Source organism: Pterocles gutturalis, unplaced genomic scaffold (assembly GCF_000699245.1).
Source record: "Pterocles gutturalis isolate BGI_N339 unplaced genomic scaffold, ASM69924v1 scaffold5691, whole genome shotgun sequence".
Lineage (NCBI taxonomy): Eukaryota > Metazoa > Chordata > Aves > Pterocliformes > Pteroclidae > Pterocles > Pterocles gutturalis.
Window position 1 is genome coordinate 36741 of NW_010102828.1, and position 22338 is coordinate 59078.

At 43.7% G+C, this 22338-nt stretch overlaps 1 protein-coding gene across 1 annotated transcript in view; it reads right to left on the reverse strand.

Annotated features, from left to right (window-relative positions):
• NUP93 (nucleoporin 93kDa) overlaps positions 1 to 22338 on the reverse strand; it is a 75690-nt gene that overhangs the window by 30545 nt on the left and 22807 nt on the right. The window contains exon 3 of the mRNA XM_010086432.1: positions 985 to 1047. Within this exon, the coding sequence (XP_010084734.1) occupies positions 985 to 1047 (63 nt within the window). The remainder of the gene's footprint in view (positions 1 to 984; positions 1048 to 22338) is intronic.

The following is a 22338-nucleotide window of genomic DNA, read 5'->3' on the forward strand; positions in this document are numbered from 1 at the left end:
ATGCCCCAAGAGTACCTGAAGGGAAACAATCGAAACATAAGCACTAAGAAGCACGTGATGACATTTCCAAACAGCAGTTTTAAGACAAACAACAGGAAGCATTTTTCCACACTGCATAATTCAATTGTGGAAATCATTGCCCCAGAACATGACAGATACCAAAAGCACAAACAGGATCAGACGAATTTCACATTAAGAAAACAACTTCCAGTTTAGAAAATCCTTAAAACAACTACTTGCTTGGAGGCGAAGAGACAGGAGATGAATGGGGGAAGGCCAGCTATCACTGTCTCTTTTCCTTACGGACTGCTTTCAAGGGCAGAAAGACAGACTCTGCAAACCCTGAGCTTAAGCAACAACTCCTGCTTTCTTACTATAGCATTTTCCTTTGCCCTGCTTAAAAAACTATTCTTTTTTTCCTATATGACTGAATTGCTTTGGACAGTGTGATGCAGCACGGTGTTCTGTCTCTTCTAGAGACACCAGAATGAAACCTTACAGCACTTCTGCTGCATAGCCTGAACGTGGTTGTATGAACACCAATCCCTGTAACCTGGAAAAACAACTACAATAAATTCACTGAGCATCATCGCCATACAGGAAGTCAGTGCACACAGCGTTTCTCAAAGAAAATAAACCCCATATCCTAGCATCATCATCTCTAGAAAAGCACCATCCACGCAGAGGGTTGGAGCAAGCGTGCTGTGCCTTACGAACAACGGCCGCTCTGTTCAGACAGATTGAACACTGTGAGCCTCCCGACTCTACAAAACATTGCAGCTGAAATACAAAATACCACTGACAATTATTTCTCCTGGAATTTGCAAACAAATATTTTCTAATGTCTAATTTCCCTGTATTGTCAATATAGTTCTCTTCAATTTCACTACTTTAAATATCTAATTTATTAAATCCTTAGAGGACCCCCCCCCCTTTTTTTTTTTTTTTTTTTTTTAAGAAAAAAGGTGCTTGCTTTCAACTTACCCTCCTCCTAGATTCTTCAATGGCTGACAGCAATGCATTATCTTTTTCATTCTTCAGGAATCCCTGCAGAAAAGGAGAAACAGATTTTCAGTTAAAAAAAAAAAAAAACAGCCTTGCACTAGCATCAGATACGTGTTGTAGTACTCAGCTCTTTCAACTCTGAGAAGTGCTCGCAGCTCTCTCCCCAGTCCACTCCCGAGAAGTTTAAAGGTCACTTCACTTCACCAGAGGTACAGCAAGATGCCCATACAGAGCAATGTGAAAATGAAAATGCATTAATCCCCCATTTTAATATGCATTAAATCCTAGTGAAATGTCCTCCTTCTGTTCTCTTTTATCTCTGTGTCCCAGCAAGTGCTTCCTCTTGCTCTCCATTTGAGGGAGCAAGGATGAAACCTGGAAGGAGCGATAAGCCAAGATAAGATTGTTGGACTTGAGTACGTTGAAAAAAATAAAAAAGGTTTAGACTTGGCAGCTTCAGGGAGGAGTAGAGCTCTTGCAGGTCTGATAGGAACTGTGAAAAACAGTCTTAAAAACAGTCAGTTGAGGAAGGATGGAAATAACTAAACAGTTGGAAAGCATACAGGAAAAGTTTACCACACAGCTTCACCTCATGCATACAGCTGGAATGGGTAAAAAAAAATACATAAGAATTGTATTTTTAATTTTCAGCGTATCAGTAAATGTCAAAGAGGCCAGGTGCTCAAATATCTTCATTTTGCATTTTCACTGTTATATCACTAATTAAACAAACCAAGTTGATTTGTACTCTCAGGCTTCAACTTAATCATTATTCAAGTCATAAAAAAAAGGAAGAGAAGCCTTTGTCTCCCTCTGAAGTAATCAACTATAACATCATCAACTCCACTGAGTGCTAATACCTTAAGAGTGTATACACTCCCTCCACAGCATTGAAGTTAAGAGCTGATAACAAAACCAGGCAGTGGGAACTCAACATTACCGTGCCTTAGTCTTTTAACAACGCGGATACAGCCTTGCAGCAGTGCCTAACCAAACCTGTCAGGAACCAGGAGGCCTTTGTGCCCTCCATTCCCCACATCTTCCTGCAAACAGCTTGTTCTGCCCCAACAATCTGACAGTATCCGTATTGATCCATACAACCTAGGGAAAGCTCAAGATCTCCAGAGGATGGATGCTGCAGTAAAGAAGAAATTTGTTGTCATGAGAATTTGGACCTTTGGGAAAACATTTATATTTATGATCAGTCTTAGAAACAGTCCTGCAGCAGCATTACACACAGCCACGGGTATCGTGCTTATTTACTACTTACTTACTTCTAGGAGGGAGGAAGGCTTGAAATTTCCTCAAAATAAAGAAATCTGCTGCACAGGTGTGGTGTCTGCCTTCCTGCTACCCAGCAACAGAACGGGCATTGCACCCTTCTGAAATATGTAGAATATGCATCTGAGCTATGGGACAGCCTGTGACCCCTCTCAGCTGGAAATAGGAATGCGACCCCTTTCTGCATACCAGACAGAGAATGAACTGCCAGCCTCCAAGACAGACGGACATGTGACGTGCTCCCCTGAGAAACAGCCCTGGAATTACATATGGAAGAGAGCAGGCACTTCTACACAGCCTATTCTTCACTGCATCGTCCGACATGTCCTGCTTTATTTTTAGAGAATGCCTGCAGAGAAAGCTCAGTTACAATCTGAAAAAGGGAACCTAAATCCAGATCCTTGCAGATGTCTGGGGACAACCATTACAGCAGCTGTCACCATGGGAAGGGCTGCCGCAGTCACCTAACCGGGTCAAGACCCGATCTCGCCTCCATGCAGGAGAGGCAGGGAGGGATGGAGACATGGCTTTGTAAGGCCTGTCCATGTCTGCAAAAGTGGAAGGGCTTTAGGAGGGCAACAAATAATGCTTTTTTTTGTTTGTTTCCCTGTCTCCAACCTCAATTGGAGAAAAATTATCTGGAATTCTAACAAGCAGTGCTTCTAGACCTTCAAAGCACACACCAACACAAGCAGAAAACACAGCCACATTCTGACAATAGGGATCCAATGCTGCAGAGAACACCATGTGTGCTGTACCCTATAACAATGCTTCCAATTTTACAGGTAAAAAAAGCCCACAGACAGCCTTACAGCTATCCGGATGTGATGCAAGGTGCTGAGCACACCAAGGCAGGCACTGCAGCTTGCAGAGGCACTGGGTGCCCTGGCTCCCTGCTTGCTCTGCGAGCGCTGGGCTCCTGAAAGCCCAACGAGACAAGTCCTACCGCACTGCCCTTGGTCCTCTCCTCTCTCCTTGGAGGGATGCACGCCCTGAGCTGAGCAGGTACCTGCCTAGAAAGGTAGACAGCATTGAGGGTAATCGGCGGAGTAATTTAAGATGTACTTGAACTTCCCTTGAAGTCCATAAATCCAGGGCGAGTATCCTTCTTAATGAAACCTCCCAGCTCCCAGCAAGTTCACTAGGCCTGTGTAAGGGATTACATTATACTGAATGCTAATTAAGGGATGATAATTGTCTTCTTCAATCTCAAAAACTACTCCTTTTGCAAAGGAAAATCCTCACACATTCCAAATAATATCTGTAATGCCTCACCGAGAAAAGGTACATTTTAAAAAGGCTGTCCTATGCCTCGCGCTAAACATTATGACTGGAGCATGACAATTGCTGCTTGAGTTAATTACAGGTTAATTGTTAAACCTCAGAAGAGGGAGGTTCAGTAGCTGATGCAGGGGCTCCTGCTATTGCTCATGAGACTGCTTCTGCTTAGTTAGACCAAACAAGAGCTCCTCCTAGGGTTGTCACTCTGGGCTTTGGCGGCCAAAATTTCAGACGTTAAGGAAGTGAGGAGTGTCCGGGTGCTGTAACAGTATTTCTCCACTGGGTTTACTGCATTGCCACCTAGTGGTGTGCTACTCTTGGTCACCGGACCTTTGGATTTCATGGATGTACATAAATGCACACAAATGTCCACCTGCTATAAGGAAAAGCAGAGTTCTCTGCAACAACGGTTGGCAGAAAGATAGAAGAGATGCGCTTTATGCTAGAGAATTTTGTTCCTCAAAAATGCCAGGACACATAACAGCTTTAAGGGTTTGCTATCTATAGAGTCTGAGTCTTGAACAGTGTTAGTTGTGATCACCGAGTTGTACCTGCCCTAAAAGCTTTCTGCAATCCCAGAGGCAAGATTTGACTTTGCCATGGATGCCTGCAGCCAGTGTGAAGGATATGGAGATATGGCATGCAGCACGCGCAGGGGACTAAGGGAGTACACGACCCGTATCACATATCCCCCTCACAGGGGAGATGCTACTGATTGAACAATAAGCAACAAGACATTGTTTCATATTTGGTACCTAAAGAGAGAAGCAGGAGAAGAACACAGATACTGTTAGGAGACAAAGGGCTATTTCACAGCAGCAGATGGCAAAGACAGGAATAGCCAACACAAGCATTGCTGAAACCCCAAAGGTGAAAGAAATCCTCCCCTTGCAGCTCTGTGCACAAACTTTGTCATTGCAGGGATCCCAGTGGAGCTGGGATTTTGCTTGAAAACTAAAATTTATCTTATTTCCCTGAGGCAGGTATAAGCAAAAAGCTCACAGAGCTCATGTCGCATCACGCTGTCCTGCTTTAGTGAGTGGCGTTCAATTTTCCTCTCTGTTACTGTGGGACTCCCACACAGTCTTCCTGCGCCTAGTTTGGAAGGGAAGCAGCACATCTCCAGCACAGGTTCTCTGCAACGCTTGCTGCTGCATGTTTCCTACACGTGATTTGTACAGTATCTGATGAGATGGCGTTCACAAAACAGGGACACAGGCATAGAAATACACCCACTCTCCCACCTTCAGGTTCCCATTTCCCAGCTAGTCCCACTTATTCTTGCACAACTGCTGGCTCCCAGTATCTTTCCCCAGCACATTCCAGCTCCTCCTGGATCTCTTATCCCTTGGATTCCAGTCCGATCTCCCACTCTCCCTCTTTGCTAAAGTCCAGCCCCACTCCGCCTTGCTCGAGGATGGTTTGCAGGAGCGGCCCCACTGGTGGGGGGCAGGACCCCTGAGAGGCCGTGCCATTTCCCCGTTCCCGCTCTGCTCATTGCTCCACTGTCATTTCTCATCTCAGGCAACTGCTGCCTGACACAGCCTGATGTGACAGGAACCAGCACCTGCCTTGCTCCAGCCTGAATTCCAGCAAGAAAGCGTTCCAGTAACTAATCCATTATCCGTACAAAAGGGCAGGCGTGAACTGATGCTCTCTTTCTGACAGGAGATTGAAAGTCTCTCCCATTTAACGCAGTAAATGAGGTTAGTAAACTCTCTCCTGGCTGATAGAAGTCTCTTAATTACTTCCATCAGCCAGGCCATATTTTTAATACCTGATCTTAGTATTCAAGCTGTCAAGAGAAGGTAAATGTTGCCAAATAGTATACTGAGGCCTTGGATGCTGACAGCAAGGCTTACTTTTTCACTGGCAGGGGAAGAAAGGAGAAAGTGAAACGAACAATCTGGGGCCATTTCAAGTCAATTGCTCTTTCATTAAAACATTTTCAAGCACTGGGCTTCCAGTAGATTCAGTGACTCCTGCAAAGGACCAGCAGGGATGATGATTATACATTTAACAACAACAAAAAACCCAACCCAAAAACCCAGAACAAAACAATCTTCAGCAATGATTTGGGAACAGTAGCTCCAGATGAAGCACCTGATTTCATTATCTCTACTGCAATTTTAAGAAAATATTTTCTAAATAGAAGCCTACTGCAAACATGCACATGTCTGAGCACACTCCCGAGGCGGTGCAGCCTGGCACCGCCCTCCTGGCCATGCTCTCTCTGCAAACAGAAAATGAAGCAAGACTACCTGGAACCCACTGCCACAGCAACAGACTACAGTATATAATATTATTGCTTTTTTTTTTTTAATCCAAATGATGGTTTATGCTGACACAAGCATCAATGCCTGCTGGCTGGCTTTAAACAGATGGGCCAACAGGCCCATGAGCAACGGTGTGGCCAGCTAACGTGTTCCTGAGGATGGGGACACGCTGGGGTAGCAGGGGCAATACCTCTCTGTATTCAGACTTTCGCATGCATTGCACCAGCATCTCTTGGAAGCTTCTGTAGGTCTCCTAAGATTTGTTTTGCGGGAAGCATCAGCTTTTGTAAGAACACCCAGCCAAGCCGCTTCACTACGTACCCTGGCCTGTGTAACAGAGTGTCCCCCAAAGCAGCTGCCCAAAGATCAGCTACTGAATGCAATGAGCTACGTGAAATCAGCTTTCTCCTTAGAGGACTTCAGATGGCAAAATCGCTACGGGGCCAAAGCAGACCAAGAACCCAAGTGCAGAGATCCTCACAGAGGAAGAGGATTCAAGAAAGAGGGATTTACCAGTCAGCATCACTTCAAACTGCATGAGAGAGAAGGAATGAGTCATGGTACAGGTGCAAAGGTCCACTGAAACGGAAGGTCCGACGAGGCTCGTCCCACAGCTGTATAGTGCTCAATCCAAGGATTTAGCAATATAAAATTTTCCTAGCCTGAGACAGTTGAGCTTGTCAAACCACATCATACATTTCTCAAGTTACTTACCATGTGTTTAGAATGGGAATTCTTGCAACATTTTCCTAAAACATTACTTCACTGTTGACTAACAGGAGAAAAAGCAGGGAAAAATCAGCAGGGTTTACAGTTTGCTAAGACCCCAGAGACAGTTGTTGCATCAGAGACTTTCAAAGCAACAGCCCTGTTAAAGCTTAACAGGGAAAAACATGCAGACTAACAGCTGTAACACAAAACTGCGCTAATACAGCCCAACACCGGGCTTGGGCAAGATTTGCTGCTCCACCACCTGCCTTCGCAGGGGTCTTACCGCACACCCCCCCCCCCACGCACCGTAACTGTGCCCCACACTTGTAGTCAATACTCACATTCAGTTTGTTTGAAAACCAAGGTAGGAGAGCTCTTTTTTGCACCCTGCAAGCAGGTAGCATTTCAGTGGCAGTAAGTCATTAAAATATACAAACCCTGGCTTAATCTTTGCTCTATTGCGTGACTAGCAACAATTCAAAACACCATTTCACTTTTTTTTTTTGAGCAGCTTTCTACTCCAGCAAAATCAAATTTTGCAGAGCTGCAGTACTGTCTGCTTTCATGATGGTGGAGCAGCAACATGGACCTCGCTCTGGCAGCAGCAAGACTCGATGCACACTGTGCTAGAGCTGTGCTAGAGCCTGTGTGCGCTGGCAATGCGCACAGCTCCCCGCGCACGCTCAGCCGGCGGCAGTACGCGCTGCAGAATGAAGAAGGGGCACCGCCATTTGCCCACAAGCCTTCAACACATTGCGTGCAGTGGGAAAGATGCACAGTGGCCACCTTCACTGGAGACAAGTTCTGGGGCAGGAACAGGGCATCCCTGCCCCACCATCGGCATGCTGCTGATGTAACACTTGGTTTTGAATGCGGCCTTTAATCTGTGTAGCACAGCAAGCCTTAGGTGAATATTTACAAAGTGCTCTCTGCCACAGGTTAGTGCTGGCAATGCAAAAGACTAGTGAATGTTTTATTACTATTTTACTGTTTTAGACTGTTTGATCTGTGAAATGCATGCAGGTTTCACAGTAATCTTCAGACAGTATCCACGAACACTGGATTTCACTGTGTTGGATAAATATCGTTATTCCTTCTAGCCGTGACAGGAAAAACTCAAACTGCCGAAAGAAGTGCTCCTCAGGATATCACAGATCAGCTCCTATAACAGAAGCAGGGGCAGATGGTGCATGCTCTTTGACTCTTGCTGGGACCATTTGGATTTGGCAAGTGAAGACTGGAGATGTGCTCCTTAGACATACAGGCTTCAAGGGAAGGAATACAAATAGCTCTTAGCTCCTGCTCCAGCTGTGAGACCATCCATGAAGCACAGAAGACTAATAACAAGCCATCAGTTAATATCAAGGCATCTCCCAGCACTGGGAGCCACCATCGCATCCCACACCCAGCCGCAGTCCTCTGAAACGCATTTGCGGTATGCGGCCATCAAGGAGAGTGCAAGGTGTTTGCAGCAAATATAAGCAACATTTACCGTGACATATACAGGGAGCACAGCTTTGTCACACTGGAAACGTCTAGAAAAATAGCCCTGCTCAGATTTCCTGCTGGAATATGGTGCCAGGCGCCCACACAACAGCTCCAAAATGGAACTCTCTGCTACACAGCACTGCTTGTTCTGCGTATAAACAGAGCTCAGAGCCGCTGGCATGAAACACTACTCCGTTCAATTTTAGTTTCTTCTAATTCAACATACGATGCTCAGTGAGTTCAGGCTTTCATGCACTGAGGTCTCAATATTTCCCTTCAAATTGTACTTAAAAGTGGCTTAACTCCTAACATAACATGGAAATCATTGCAGTGTTCCTACGCATTTTAAGATTTTACAAAATGTCAGAAGTTGCCAAGATTTAACAAACCCAAGCATAATGATTGAGTGAAACAAGACACTTGGTTCTAAAAACCACCTAAATATATCAACTACTATAATATATGTAATTTATATATTACTTACACAGTGTAGCTAATTATTAAAATATTAGTAATTACCCATACTATTTGTTGTGTCTTCCCTCTTCAGAGTGAAGCCAAAATAACTTCAATTACACAGATTAATCTCTTATTCTCAGGCTCTGAAAATCTTTGCCGTGTCATGTTGGGCTGCACAGCGCATGGGAATGCTGCTAGAAGTGGGTTTAGTAGGCTTTTTTTCAAAGTCACAAACATTTTAATGGCATAAAACTAAGATAATACCTTTTTTTTCATCTAAAGTTTTACAGTGAAGTTGCTCTGAATGAGGTTCTCTTCCACATACAATTATCAGACTCCACTGCACAGATCATTTTTGACAGCAGTTGTTAAGGCAACACCGAAATTGTGTAAGCAACAGTGCTACCTTCTCTAGCGATCCTCTCTTCCTCCCCAGGCATATAGCATTTTCTTTCCCCCTACGATGCAACTGGGAGCTGTTCAGTAAGAATCCCAGGTCCTACCAAGCTATAAAGCATGAAGGAAAACCATGCAATAACAAAACAGAGTCTTGAATAACCCTAACCTGCTTAGACACCATGCAAAGAACAGGAGGAAAAAAAACAATGAAAAAAAAAACTGGACTAGAGAAAGAAGGTGGACAGACTCCTGCCTGCCAATTATGGCAGCTGGAAACATTATTCAAGAGCCACCAGAAGGAGGTTGTTCAGCTGGTACATGGCACCTGAAAGCATCCCAGACAGCGTTTCCATTTACCTTAATAAAGAAATGAAAATGTCCCAACGGCAATTAAATGCAATGTCACCTCCCTTGGAATACACCTTAAGCAAGAGCAGCTCTCTGCGCAGATCAGGCCAGCAGGACCCACAGGAAGCCCATCTACTTTGGCACGGGTGTTTCACCATCAGTAACGGCGTCAGCACAGAGCAAACGAACAATCTGAAATCTGAGCTCGTTCGTCAAATTTCCAAATACACGTTTATCTGTTTTTCTCAATATTTTTAAATGCAGAGAGGAGACCACGGTGTGGGGCTTTGCTCAGTGCCACGACAAGTCTCCTCCCTGTGCTATAAGTGTCCTTGTATTAGCATCCCAATTAAAAAATGCAATCCTACAAAAATCCTAAATGCATCAAGGGATTGACAATCAAAGCAAAACTCAGGGCTTTGGCTCTTTTTGAGTTTATTTTCAATAAACTAAATCTAAGGTAATTCCAATGGGCTTGAAATCCACAATGTAACCTTATATTAAAAATATTTATAGCAATGCAAACAAAGAATTTCTGCTCGTCCACTGGACTAAGCTATTACATCCGCCTCGTTGGTATACTTTTTAAGGGAATACTGAGAAAAATCCTACAGATTTAAGTTATTTAAAATCTTAATTTTATAATCATAACTAAGCCTGTAATTTAATACCTCTTGCTGAAAACATCCTCACATCAGGCAGGATGCCCTCAAATCAAGCCACTGAAACTAATTTCACTGATGACGCCATTTTCTTTCTTTCACTGCCATTTTAGCATCGTGGTTACTCCATATTTTCCTCAAGAAGTAGCTGGGCATTCTTGCCCCTCTAAGAGGAAGCCATGCTCAAATAACGCAGTGACAAACAAAACCTGTACATTGAATTTCTGCCCGTGTCAGGTCCTTGCACGGCAGGGGCAGGGACGAAGCAGACAGTTGCCATTGCAGACCACACCTCAATTTACTGTACCGAGAGCTGGCAAGGAGTCTCCTGAGATGGTGTAAGCTGAGAAACCAGCCACTGGAAACCTGTCAGCACCGCACAAAAAACTGATAAAAGCCGAGGAAAGAGGAGCGTCCAGCCCTGTTAACAGGAGGATAGGCTTCTCTCTGAAAATCACAGAAAACACTGGCTAATAAGGGAGTAGTTTGAAAAGAACCAGGCATAAAGGAGACGTACTGACAAGCTTGCAGTGTCTGTCGCTGGACTAATTGTACATTAGCATCAACATACAGGACCGCACAAAAAACTGATAAAAGCCGAGGAAAGAGGAGCGTCCAGCCCTGTTAACAGGAGGATAGGCTTCTCTCTGAAAATCACAGAAAACACTGGCTAATAAGGGAGTAGTTTGAAAAGAACCAGGCATAAAGGAGACGTACTGACAAGCTTGCAGTGTCTGTCGCTGGACTAATTGTACATTAGCATCAACATACAGGCAGCTAAAATAACCCACTTAACCTGGCAGCACAAAATTAATTTCTCCAGATGCAGCATTAACATCTGCAAGCCAAACTGCCATTCCTATCAGTCGATGAAGTACTTTCCAGCCTGAAATAGCACATTTCTGATGGAACACCAGCAAGAGGGACAAAATATTAAGCCAACTTGCTAGTCATTAACACCCAGTCTCCTCTAACCCACTTCTGCACATTTTAGTGCAGTCCCTCAATCTCCCCCCACCCTGTCAGTGCTTTATCCCTCTGTCTGGGTGGGAGCACATAACCTTGCTGTTTGTGAGAAACAGGGGTGTTCTCAGGCTTTTTTGGAAAGAAAACACATTACTGGTATTTGCACGTCTTCCTTCACAATTTCAGATGTATAAAAATAGTTAAATGCCTTCAACTGTATGTAAGATAAAAAATTTTCAAAATTGGTTGTCTTTACCTCCTGTGGATGCAAGTAGCGAGCCTGGCAGCGCTGAGCCTGATGCTTTCCCTGTTCCCAGGCTGACTCAAGCTGAAGGATTTCGGCTGCCGTGCCCCCATCCCAGAGCAGAAAGCCTGTGTACCGCCTTCCTGAACGTTCCTCAGGAGCACTAGTAATCTTTCTGCTTCAGTTAAAAAAAAAAATAAAAGAGAGCCAAGCAAAAGTCTTCCAACCCCCATCAGTATTTCAGACACAAAGTGATGCATGCAGCAAACGCTCGCTGCCTCGAAGGGACAACGCCTGCTTCAGAGACATCAAAATCCTGTCAGCACTGCAAATGCAATAACCAAGTTAAACCAGGATGCAAATCCTAAGCCCCAGCATAGGTGGACAGGTGGCTTTCCTTAGTGCCGCACCTCCACAATGGGGTTTCCCGGAACATTTCTATTACAATTTGAAGTCTCCCAGAAAAACCCACATAGAGAAAGAAAACCTTTCCAAAGTTAAATCTACTGTATTTCACTGACAGTGGCTGGCCAACACTCCAAAGAGCCACAATTACATGCATCAGTGTGAAGAATACTAGTTCGTTTCTTTTTTGTTTAAAATATGCACTGCAGTGTCAAGAAAATGAGCAAATTTAAAGTTCAACCCTCTTAGAGATGATTTAGCAAAATCATCCACCTGAGTTAGAAGAACAAGCCCAAGTCAGCTAGCCCATTCCTCCTAAAGATTTGTAAATAAATCATAGCTACTTTGTTCACCTAATAGGTATTTTCAACATGGCAGTGTGTCCCTTGGAATAAATATAAATATTTTACTGACAGTGAAAGCAAGCAATTTAGAGGAGCTCATATGTGTCATGGTATCTTTAAATCCTCAATTCAAACATGCTGTGGTCTTTAGAAATGGTGTTTCCTTACTACATTACTGATACATTTCACAAAGTTAATTATTTAAATTAGCTATGAATTATTAATTAGATATCATTAAAATAAAAAAACAAGTCTAGAATATGCCTGTTACAATTATACAACTTATATCTTAAAATGCTAGACATTATAAAGCTTGGAGAGAAAAGCATGTATTAAAATTCTCTGCTGCAACAAATGAGATAATAAACACTATTATTTCTCCTAGTGTGTAATAAACCTAAGGTTTAAACTTTCCTGACTTTGACTTGAGGCACGAGAACAGCATACTAAGGATACACCGGAGACAAAAGGTTTCCATTTTTCTCCTCCGGCTGTACTCCACCCTTGCTAAGGGACTCTCTAGCAGTGCATGCCTTTATTTGCGTGTTGCATTAACAAGGCGCACAAGCTTCTGGACTATAATGTAAATGAAATGCCAACTCCAGATGCTGCCAACAGGTATCTCAGAAAGCCCCGCTATAAGAGACCCACAGCTAATTAATAATTATAGTGGCTCAGTCATTTTTTTTTTCCATACATTAATTTATGGCGCTTAGTTGAACTCTGTCTCCCACCCACTTCAGACAAAGGAAAATAATTTGCCACACTGTACCAGCTGCAAGGATAATTGAGCTGTCTCCCATACGGGGTCAGTAGAGATGGCTTCCTCCATCTTTTCACACATGCAAACCACACATTTCATTGTCTTTTACTTGACTGAGCTGCTTTTGTGGCAAGACCCCCCTGAGCACAGGTAATCTGGTTTAAAAGAGGCAACTTTCTGGCCATGCCATGCCACTGTTCCCATGTCTCCCCTTCTGAGCAGTTCAGACATTTCTCAGTTGACAACAGGAGGAGCATTGAAGATGGCATATAGGCACCTCAATATTTGGGGAGGGAACCCCAAAGGAGGCAAGTCATTCTCTGCTGCAAGAGCCCAGGCACCGTCCTGCACAGCACATCTCATTAACCTCCTTTCTCCAGACAGAGAAATAGAATTGAAAGGAGAAAAAGCAACCTACCCTCTACTTTTGTCCCCACCAAAGGCAGGCACAGCTTCCAGTTTGCACGCAGCCTCCGAGTCCCTGGATCTGAGAGTATTAAATCAGCTGCCACCCACCCACGGCCACCACATTTATATAAATGTTAATTTCCTGACTGCTTCCCCTTACTATGATTTTACTGGCTTAACCCCTTTCATAACACATCCGATTCACTTCAAAGAGAGATGGGGCTAGGCTGCAAACTCCAGATATACTTCATCACCTCGTTTAAGAAACTAACAGAAAAAAAAAAAGCAAATCTCCAAGGGTCTTTGTTTACTTGGGGAAAGAAGTAGTAGTATTTCCTATCTTATTTTCATCCCACATTTGAAATCCTTACTTCAAAATAAAATGAAAGAAAGTTTAGCGTGTCTTCTAAATAAATCATAAGTGCATCTGTAGGAACAGAGGGAACAGAAAGGACCAAGATCTTTCCACTACAATGAAAACTAAGAAAAATCATACAATCAAGTAGCATCTTTATTTTTTGTTTGAAATACTTCCATTGACATTTCATAGCCTAAGGAAGGGAAAACAGGAATAAAGCCATTCAGAAAGTTATGCTACTGTATTCCTGCTTAAATGAAAAGCAAAGTCAGCAATGTCAGAAGGGTCTTGAAAAAGGCACCACGACTGAAACCCAAAGCAGACCCTGGACTGCCCCACCCAACAGCTGCTCTAGCAAGGACTGTTAGCAGGTACAGCCACAGACCTTGAGGTTTCTTTTCTGCAAGCAAAGGATGATTTCTCCAAAACTACCCACCTGTTCTCTTTAATTACCCACCTACAAATTTAAACAGCCTTCAGCCACAGCACAAAGAAAAACCGCCACAGAAGACATGTGAAGGAAAACTCTCCCTTATCAAAGCAAGCTTTTAACCTTCATTTTATATATTTTCAATATATATATTCCTACCTGTAGATCTCAGTATTGAGGAGTTACAAACCTGTTAATGCTGTCTGTAACTGCCACACTTCAGTTGCCTGGTATTGAGGCTTACACAGCTGTATCTTTCTGTATTAATGCTCAAGTTTTCTCATCTTTAAAAAAAAAAAAATTCAAATCTAACCTGCAAGTCCTGAAATGGCTGAGACAGTCAGGAGTCCAGCGAGACAATAAGAAAGCAGCTGCTTTCCACGGCTCAACACCACTGCCTGTAAAGCATCTATATATTTTTTTCCAGTGGTGCTTTATTCAAATTCTAGGGAAAGCATCAGTCTGAAACCAGTAACTGATGGGAGTAACAGTTTATAGGTTACAGAAGGATATTTTATTGTTAACGGACTGTACCATGTCAGAATTAGGAGGGGGTGAGGCGGCAGGCAGGCAAGAGGAGAGAGATGCTACTTTTTTTTTTTCCCCGCGCCACTGCAATTACTCTGATGTGAATTTTTGATGACTTCCGACATATTGCATGGTTAATAATCGTTTCAGCTGTCATGTTTGGTTAATGTGGAAAATGCATTTGCTGCATTGTGATGCAGCACTCCAGCCACAGATTGTAACACCAGTTGTGAAGCTATTCCCTTAACTGAGCTGCATGAATTTGCACATACCATGAGGCTGAAATAAATGGTAGTTTGATTTTATACAGCAACAGAAAGCTTCTGCCATCTTAGACCTGCAGAGCTGTCGAAACAACTTGTACAGGCAAATAATTTTACTGCACATTAATTGGTGTCAATGTTTTTTAAAGGAGAGTTTTGATTCCCTATTGTTTTTCTGGGTTTGGTTATTTAGCAGTTAAAAGACTTAAGATACTATTTACATTAAACATCACTCTTCTTTGCAGCTTTGAGCAGGTTATTTAATTGTAAGCATATATGCCTCAATGAAACTGTCAGCACTCCAGAAACACAGCCTGTTATTAATACAGGCTCAGCATAACTACTTCTTCCTCCTTGTGATACTGACAAACGTGGTTTTACACATAACGCTGTCTTACAAACCATTACATACCGGGGTGAAAATACGCTGCTTACAAATAAAGAGGATTTTATCTGCAAAGTGCCACTTCTTCACCTACACTTTAAACATCAAGCAAAAAGTATAAGGTTACGTAAAATATGAACATGTGCCTTTCATTGTCACCAATGGAAAAACAATGCTGCAAGCAATCGTGCAATTACAAGAGGGGATGTAAAACAGCCGAGATGAAACCATGCTAAGAGCCAGTCACCCGATGATTAAAGTCAGGCCAGTATATTCCAGCAGTCAGGTGATGCTGCCATCATTACAGTGCAGAAAGCCAGAGAAAAATCGAGAAACGGACCACCCCCATCTTAAAGAAAAAAATTAGAAGCACCCAAGAAATAAGGAATATATTTGCTAATAGGCAAAACGTACAACCATGAAGAAGTGTTTCACAAATCATGAGCAAAACACTCTCAGGTGGTTCCTTCCACAGGTCCCAAGTGCACATTTAACCCACGGTGCCAACACAGCTCATGTCCATCCGCAAACTGCTGGTGACACTCCCAAATTCAACGTAGTTTCTTTTTAAATCCCAGACCGACAGCCCTGCTGCAACAGTACTGCATTTCATAAGTCAGTAGTTCTGCTTGCTGAATGCACGTCTCATAACTGCAAACACACATACACACAAAAAATTCCAGATTTGGGATATCAGTTTAATTTAACGCAGCACAGAAAGCTATCAGAAGAGTGCTTTACTGTGCATCAGCACTGACGTACCTGCAGAATCACCACCCATACCACCACTTCATTATTTCCACTTTTGTTTTAATTAAAACAACACTGCAGGGGTATAGGTTGGACACAAAGTACCAATAAAAGTGGTGCAGGATGTTTTACACAGAGAAAAAACTGAGTCTCTGAATTAACATCATGCTCTAGTCTGGGAGCAATTCCAGTGAACAGCATTATGTCTGTAGAAGGTGCTCTGTGACTCAGGTTTACCTACTCCAACAACAACGCTGGGCACCTTGCACATTTCAGAGCTTCACAAGTAACAGAGTAGGCTCTTAAATACAGCATATCTCGGCTTTGAAACTAGCAAACTTGATCCTAAGGGTGATTTTCCTCAAACCAGTGCAAGAGCAAACCCTCCCTGCTTGTGACCAGACAAACACTGTAGTGAATACCTGAATCCTTGCACCAGGAGTCTTGTGAGTGGAGAGAACGGGTCCAAACCCACCAACATTCTCAGAGGAAAACCTCAGTTTTCATTGCAGGGGAAACCGCTGATCGCTACCAGCTACACCCAAGACTGCAAGCAAGGCCCATTTTGAGAGGGGAAGGACGTACATTCACAGGAATACCTCTGGCATTCCTCCTGCATTTCTGAACATCCACACCTGGCAGTGTCCCTGCAGCTGTGCTTGCCTCGGTAACCTGCCACTCTCCTCACACACACTTGTCAGTTTTTGAATTGCTTCTCCCCCTACTTACCTCTAGTTTCATAACCCACTAGTGGTGCAGAGCCAAAAGCACAGGGGATACGTAGAGCTATTGCCTTCTAGCCAAACCTTAAAACAGGTAAAAAGGGCATTACCTGGAGAGACAGCCAGCTCTTTGGGACAGGCTGCAGCCTCATCAGAGATTTCAGGAGTGTAATGATCCATCTGGAGCTGCTAGCCACAACTTTAAAGATGCTGCTTTTATCAACAGACATTCTCTGCTATGTTCTGGCCATGTAACGGTACTGCAGAAGCTACTCCCAACTGCAGAACTATGCATTACAGATCAGCACAGGGTTGGTTATGTTTTTTGTTTTTATTTTATGTATTGCATTGCCAGCTCATGCTGGCAAGCTTTCCCGGTGCGGCTCAGCACAGCAGTGTCTCCCCTTACTTATGGGGTGCTTAAAGCAACAGCTTTGAGGGTTACAAACAGAAACTACTCACCCCAAATGGCTGTTAGCGTTAACGATTCTGAGTGGTAACCCAGCTAAAATGTCGGAACTGCTATCTGTTTCACTGCCAATCAATTTAGTGGAGTGTTCAGCCTGCTCACACATCAGTCACGTCTGCGCTCAAATGTGACTGCAGGAGGAGAAGGGAGAAAACTACTGCTCAGGGCTGCTGGGCCACAGCTAAGGAAAAATCATAAAAGTTTTCCTTCTGAGTAGAAAGCATCATATCCCTAAGAGAATGATGAAGAAAGATCACACAGAAGCTGTTGGAATACGAATACCCTCCCCTGTGTTGGGATCTCTGGGTGTCCACAATGACCTCCTTCTCTCTTTTAGGTACAGCTGCATCTCTGGAGTGAAGGGAGATTTCTTCACCAGAACTACAAAAATCCAAGATGCTATCACTCCTACTTTAAATTCAAGAAAAACACATAAAACGTGCCAGTCTACAATCGCTGTAATCTCTTCTCCCTTTTCTTTCACAGTCTTGCACTGGGCAGGGGTAAGGAATAATACGAACAGCATCCCCGGATCTGCTCCTGTATTAGCTCCTTTTGAAGTCCTACAGCTGCAACGCCTGCGATCATCAGCAAGCATCCAGCAAAAGTAAGAGACATCGCTGGCAGCGAGTTAAAACAGCAATAGGTAGCTCCTTCCCAAAAATCTTTTTTTTTCTGCTTAATCTAGCACTGTAGCAGCAGCAAATACTGCACTGTCATACTGGGTGTGGAGAGCGCCTTAAAGCATTAGCTCCCTCCTCTCTGCAAGGCTGGCAGGGTGATTATCCAGCATCAATGACACGCTAGGTCTCTTCAGAAGGAGGGCTGTCGTACCCCAAAAGCTGCCTCTGTTTGCAGCTCTGCACACTCATCCTCTGCCTTCAGATGTGGAAAGAGGAGCTGGACTGTTCAGGAGTCCAATTCAAACTGGCTGTGGTGAAGAGGACAGGACTAAAATCCAGGCAAACACTTTCACATCAATAAGATTATATTCACCTGCAAACAGCACTGAGCAAGAAGTCAGATGGGCTGAGTGTATTACTGGGCTACTGGCCTGCCTGGCAAGGAATCTGGGCTTTAGGAAAAGGGCTAACTTCCATGGACGAAGAGAAAGTAAGTTATCCAGAGTCAAAGCAAAACTAGAACTGGAAAGTGACCAGCTCCAGTAACATCACAGAAAGCTGTCTTCTCTCAGGGGAAAATCCCCAGCTCGCTCAGACTGGGAGTCGCTGGCTTATTATAGAGCTCAAAGGAGACCTGAGTTTCACCACAGTGTTCTGGGGCTAAATTTGCAACAAACAAGAGGCAGGACGTAGACACACAGAGTGGGAGACACCCCTGAGAGCACGGATGGAGGAGCGCTGCTTCGCGTGACCAGGCGCATTGGGGCTGCAGGGGGGAAGAAACACAAATCCTGTAAAATTGGAAAAGCGCCGGTCCCAAGCAGGGGAGAGGCGGGGGGCAGCCCAGCCAAGCAGAGAGGATTAGCACCAACACTGGCAGCGCTGTTCCTGCCATCCACACCCCACAGCCCAATTAACGGTATCATTTGTCAGGATGAATGGGGAACTTACACTCAATTCGGCAATTTGACAGGGTGTCACTGAACTGCCTCACGTCCATATTTATCCAAGAGGCGAGAGTAGGAACCAGTTTTAATTAGAGCCTTTTTAACAAAGAACTGAGGGTATTACCCATGCTCTCACCATCCAGCCATAATTGAGATGTAATCGTTTAAACAAAGCGCAACAAGTGTCCATTTACCCAAAGCCATTGTTAAATATCTACTAGGAGATTATTTTCAAAATTATAATGTGCCACGAATATTCAAACCACCTTCCATCTTTAGCATTAAAAAGAATAATCACCTTTTTTAAAGAAAAATAAGACAACAAAAAACACAACTGGAAGCCAAACAGTTATTTTGCAGCTGAATTTGAGGAGTGTTTTAAACATGCCAATGCTCATTTAAAAGGATGGGGGGAAAGAATTGCTGGCTCTGCTTTTGGGCCATTAAACTCTGCCTGGAAAGCCCTCTTTTGTACAGCATTAGTGTGTGCTGTAAGTCTGTAATTATGCAGAGAACATGTTAATTTTTAATTCAGAATGCTAACCCCTTTTTTATATAACAAGCCCTGAATGTCAATCCCTCTCGCAGATGACTGCAAGCACCAACATGACCAAATTCAGCTCTCGGTAGTAAAAGCGCGCTCTCCCTGGGAGGTTAGGCACCGCACACTGGAAAGCCACTCAACTCCGTAGTAAAATAGCTCTTTTATCAAACTGTTGCCTCAGCATCATGGCAGGCAAAGTCCTCTCAACCCCACAGCCTATTAAACCAGAACTGTATGGTCACCGATATTCACACCTTCATTTCAGCATTCTTCTGTCTAGCTACTGAATTTCTTAAGAGAATTTCACAGGAAGCTGAATTCCCACATCCCTCGCATTCGCATACACAGGGAAATGCCGGATGAGGAAGCTAACCGAACGCTGTCTAGAGGCCCACACCAAGTTAATGACTGTCAAACACCAAGCTCATCTTTCATCTCTTCTGACTCAACTGATGCCTGCAATCCACAGAGGGCCCTGACTTAAGAGCACACTTTGACACAGTCCAGCAATGAATTATTAACTCCAGCAGAAGCCACAAAGCATCAGCTAGTAGCAATCATGATCCTTCTATGATGATTAACCAGAATGCAATTATCAATGCTCCTGCATCTCACAAAATGTCTCTGAATTCTCCATCAAACAAAGCCCAAAAGGCACCATGCAGGCACACACACACTACACACACACACGCAAAAGCGAACAGCCATCTGTGCTTTTACCTTTGTTTCTTCAGGGTTATATTATCAATTGCAAATGGCCTGAGAAAAGAAAGCTCTGCCTTCCTCCCTGCATTAGAGCAATTAGATGTGGACTTGCATCACTGCAAGATGAGTGGCATATGCAGAATCAAGCCCATATTCTTAATTTCCACAGCAATTCAATCCATGCAGCCACAGAAACCTGCCAGCAGTTCAGAACCACACTTTCCCAGGTTATACCATATAGCAAAAGCTTTTTTCCAGCCCAGGGCCTGAATGGGCACATCCATACAAGAAGCTGTGGCTCCCAGCCTGCTTACTAACAGCAGCCAGATGAAGATAGATGCATTCAGCTCTTCCTGAAGGGTGTCCCCAGCCTCCCTCTGAAAGGCAGGCAGACAGGGGCCACCCTGCAGGCTGGATGTAACCTGTGGGCCTCCAGCAGTATCCAAACGTACAGGAAAAACAACTTGCTCAGCATTCTGACAAAGGAATCCAGACAGCTCCTAGTACCAAGATACAACATTAGTGATGGACCTAAGTAGACCTCCTGAATCCCACGATGCACGTGGACATTTGTGATGTGATACCATGCAGTTCCACAATTAACAATGGAGAGGCAGGTTCTTCCTTAGCAAATAAGCTAAAATTGTGCTTTTCCTTTAATTACAGCTGCTAGCTCTGAAAAAAGTGGCACTGGAACTACTGTCTGTAGGGGAAATGAATACCCACAAGCATGATGGTTAAAATCGACCACAGCAGCACACACCTGCTTTGTCAAACCATGCTTGTATTTTTCCATCATGAAAGTACAACTGAAATCAGTATTGGCATCTCAGCAGGCTTAATTAGAAGCCAGGTCTACTCCATTCAGGTCGTTATACTGTGCTCATTACATTAATATCCAAGTGCCTTCCAGTCCTGCATTGAGTGACGTGACTAACATCCATCACGTGTTGTTTGTTCTCTTCTCGGTTTCCTGCAGGAGTGGAAACACAGCATTTGAGGTAATCACCGAACAGCCAACAACTGGGAAGGGAGATAAGTCCAGCCCTTGCTCAGGCTCCTCACACAGAGCATAAGCTGGCCATGCCTACTTGGTTAACGGTTCAATATCACTATCATCACATTACTGGTTAAGAAGCTGTACGTATTAGAAAACAGGTTAGCACCAAGTCTTCTGTCTGTAACACTTCTATGCATGATTGATAGAATTGGAAGACAAAAATCTGTCTTTTGCAGACCAAACCAAGTAATTCGGAGGGTTTTATCACTTCATTTCTCTGCCTGACTCTCCTTCCCTTGTCATCTTACATTAACAATAGTGGGGACACAACTTCCAGCAGAGGAAATAAAAGCATCCATCTCTTGAGTTTGACTGAAAAGGAAGACAAAGGCATGAACAGTTTATCCTGCCCCTAAATCGCTTCCAAAACACATCACATCTTAAAGCTACAGAGGTTTCACCTGGAAGAGTCAAGTCAGCGATTTTTTTTCTTTCATGCCCACATGCCTTTCACCATTCTCAGTGATCCCCCAACTGTATATCTTTATCCTTTTTATGATTACAAGTACCTACCTCACCTTGCTTCTGCATTATCACCCAGTAATTCATTGCAAAGTGGTGAGTACTGAGGTAGCTGGAGAACAGGAAGAGCTAGAAGGAAAAGAACTGAGAGGGATCAAATCTTAGAGCTCAGTCAAGACAATGAAGGATGGACAATGCTACATGTCTTAAGCTCAGCCAGCTGTGATTAGGCAGACACTTCTAGTAGAAGCAAACATCTAAAGAAGGGTCAAACTCAAGAACAAACTTGGTAGAGATTCAGAAACAAGAGGCTGCAGGGGAAGAGACCCTCACCACCACCTTCTCCCCATGTGCCCATCCAAACCCTCCAAAACTGAAGGTAACAGAAGCCCACTGGCAACTGAGTTAAACTGTCAGATTAGAAGAGAAACAAGGACTCATTCAAGGCGAGTGAGGGGAATACACACAGCTTTCATTTAATGCAATGTGCATAGTCATACAAAACAGGGATTAGCCTTTCACAAAAAAAGAACAACCTTCTCAAGTGTATAGATACAGAGACTCTTAGGGAGGGACAGAGGCCGATTCAGAAAACTATTAAAAGGACAAAGTGACTTTCAAATAGAGGTCACTAGTTCAAACATGAACTAGATCAGTAGTGGCCAAGGCTAAAGCATCCAAAGACCGATTATCAGTATAAACAAAAACATGTTATTAATCTTCCTTCAGCTCCTGCTACACATATTGCAAGTTCACTGCATAAAGTAACACAACTTACTTTCTGTCCCAGCCCTGCATGAACAGTCAGGGCTTCGGTGAGGAGCCAGAGACCCAAGGCCTGTCCCCACAGCCACTGCACAAGTGTGGAGGATACACTGCTCCATTTGCTCAAAACAGGTAAGTTATTTCTTTCAGTTGTGACTCTCTGCCTTTGTGGGTAGATACAATCAGCTACTGCACCTAAAGATATCCACCTAGCATCTGTAAACAAGCATCAAGATCACATTGCAGGTTTCGAGGACATTATTTTGTCAGGGAATTTTCCTATAAAA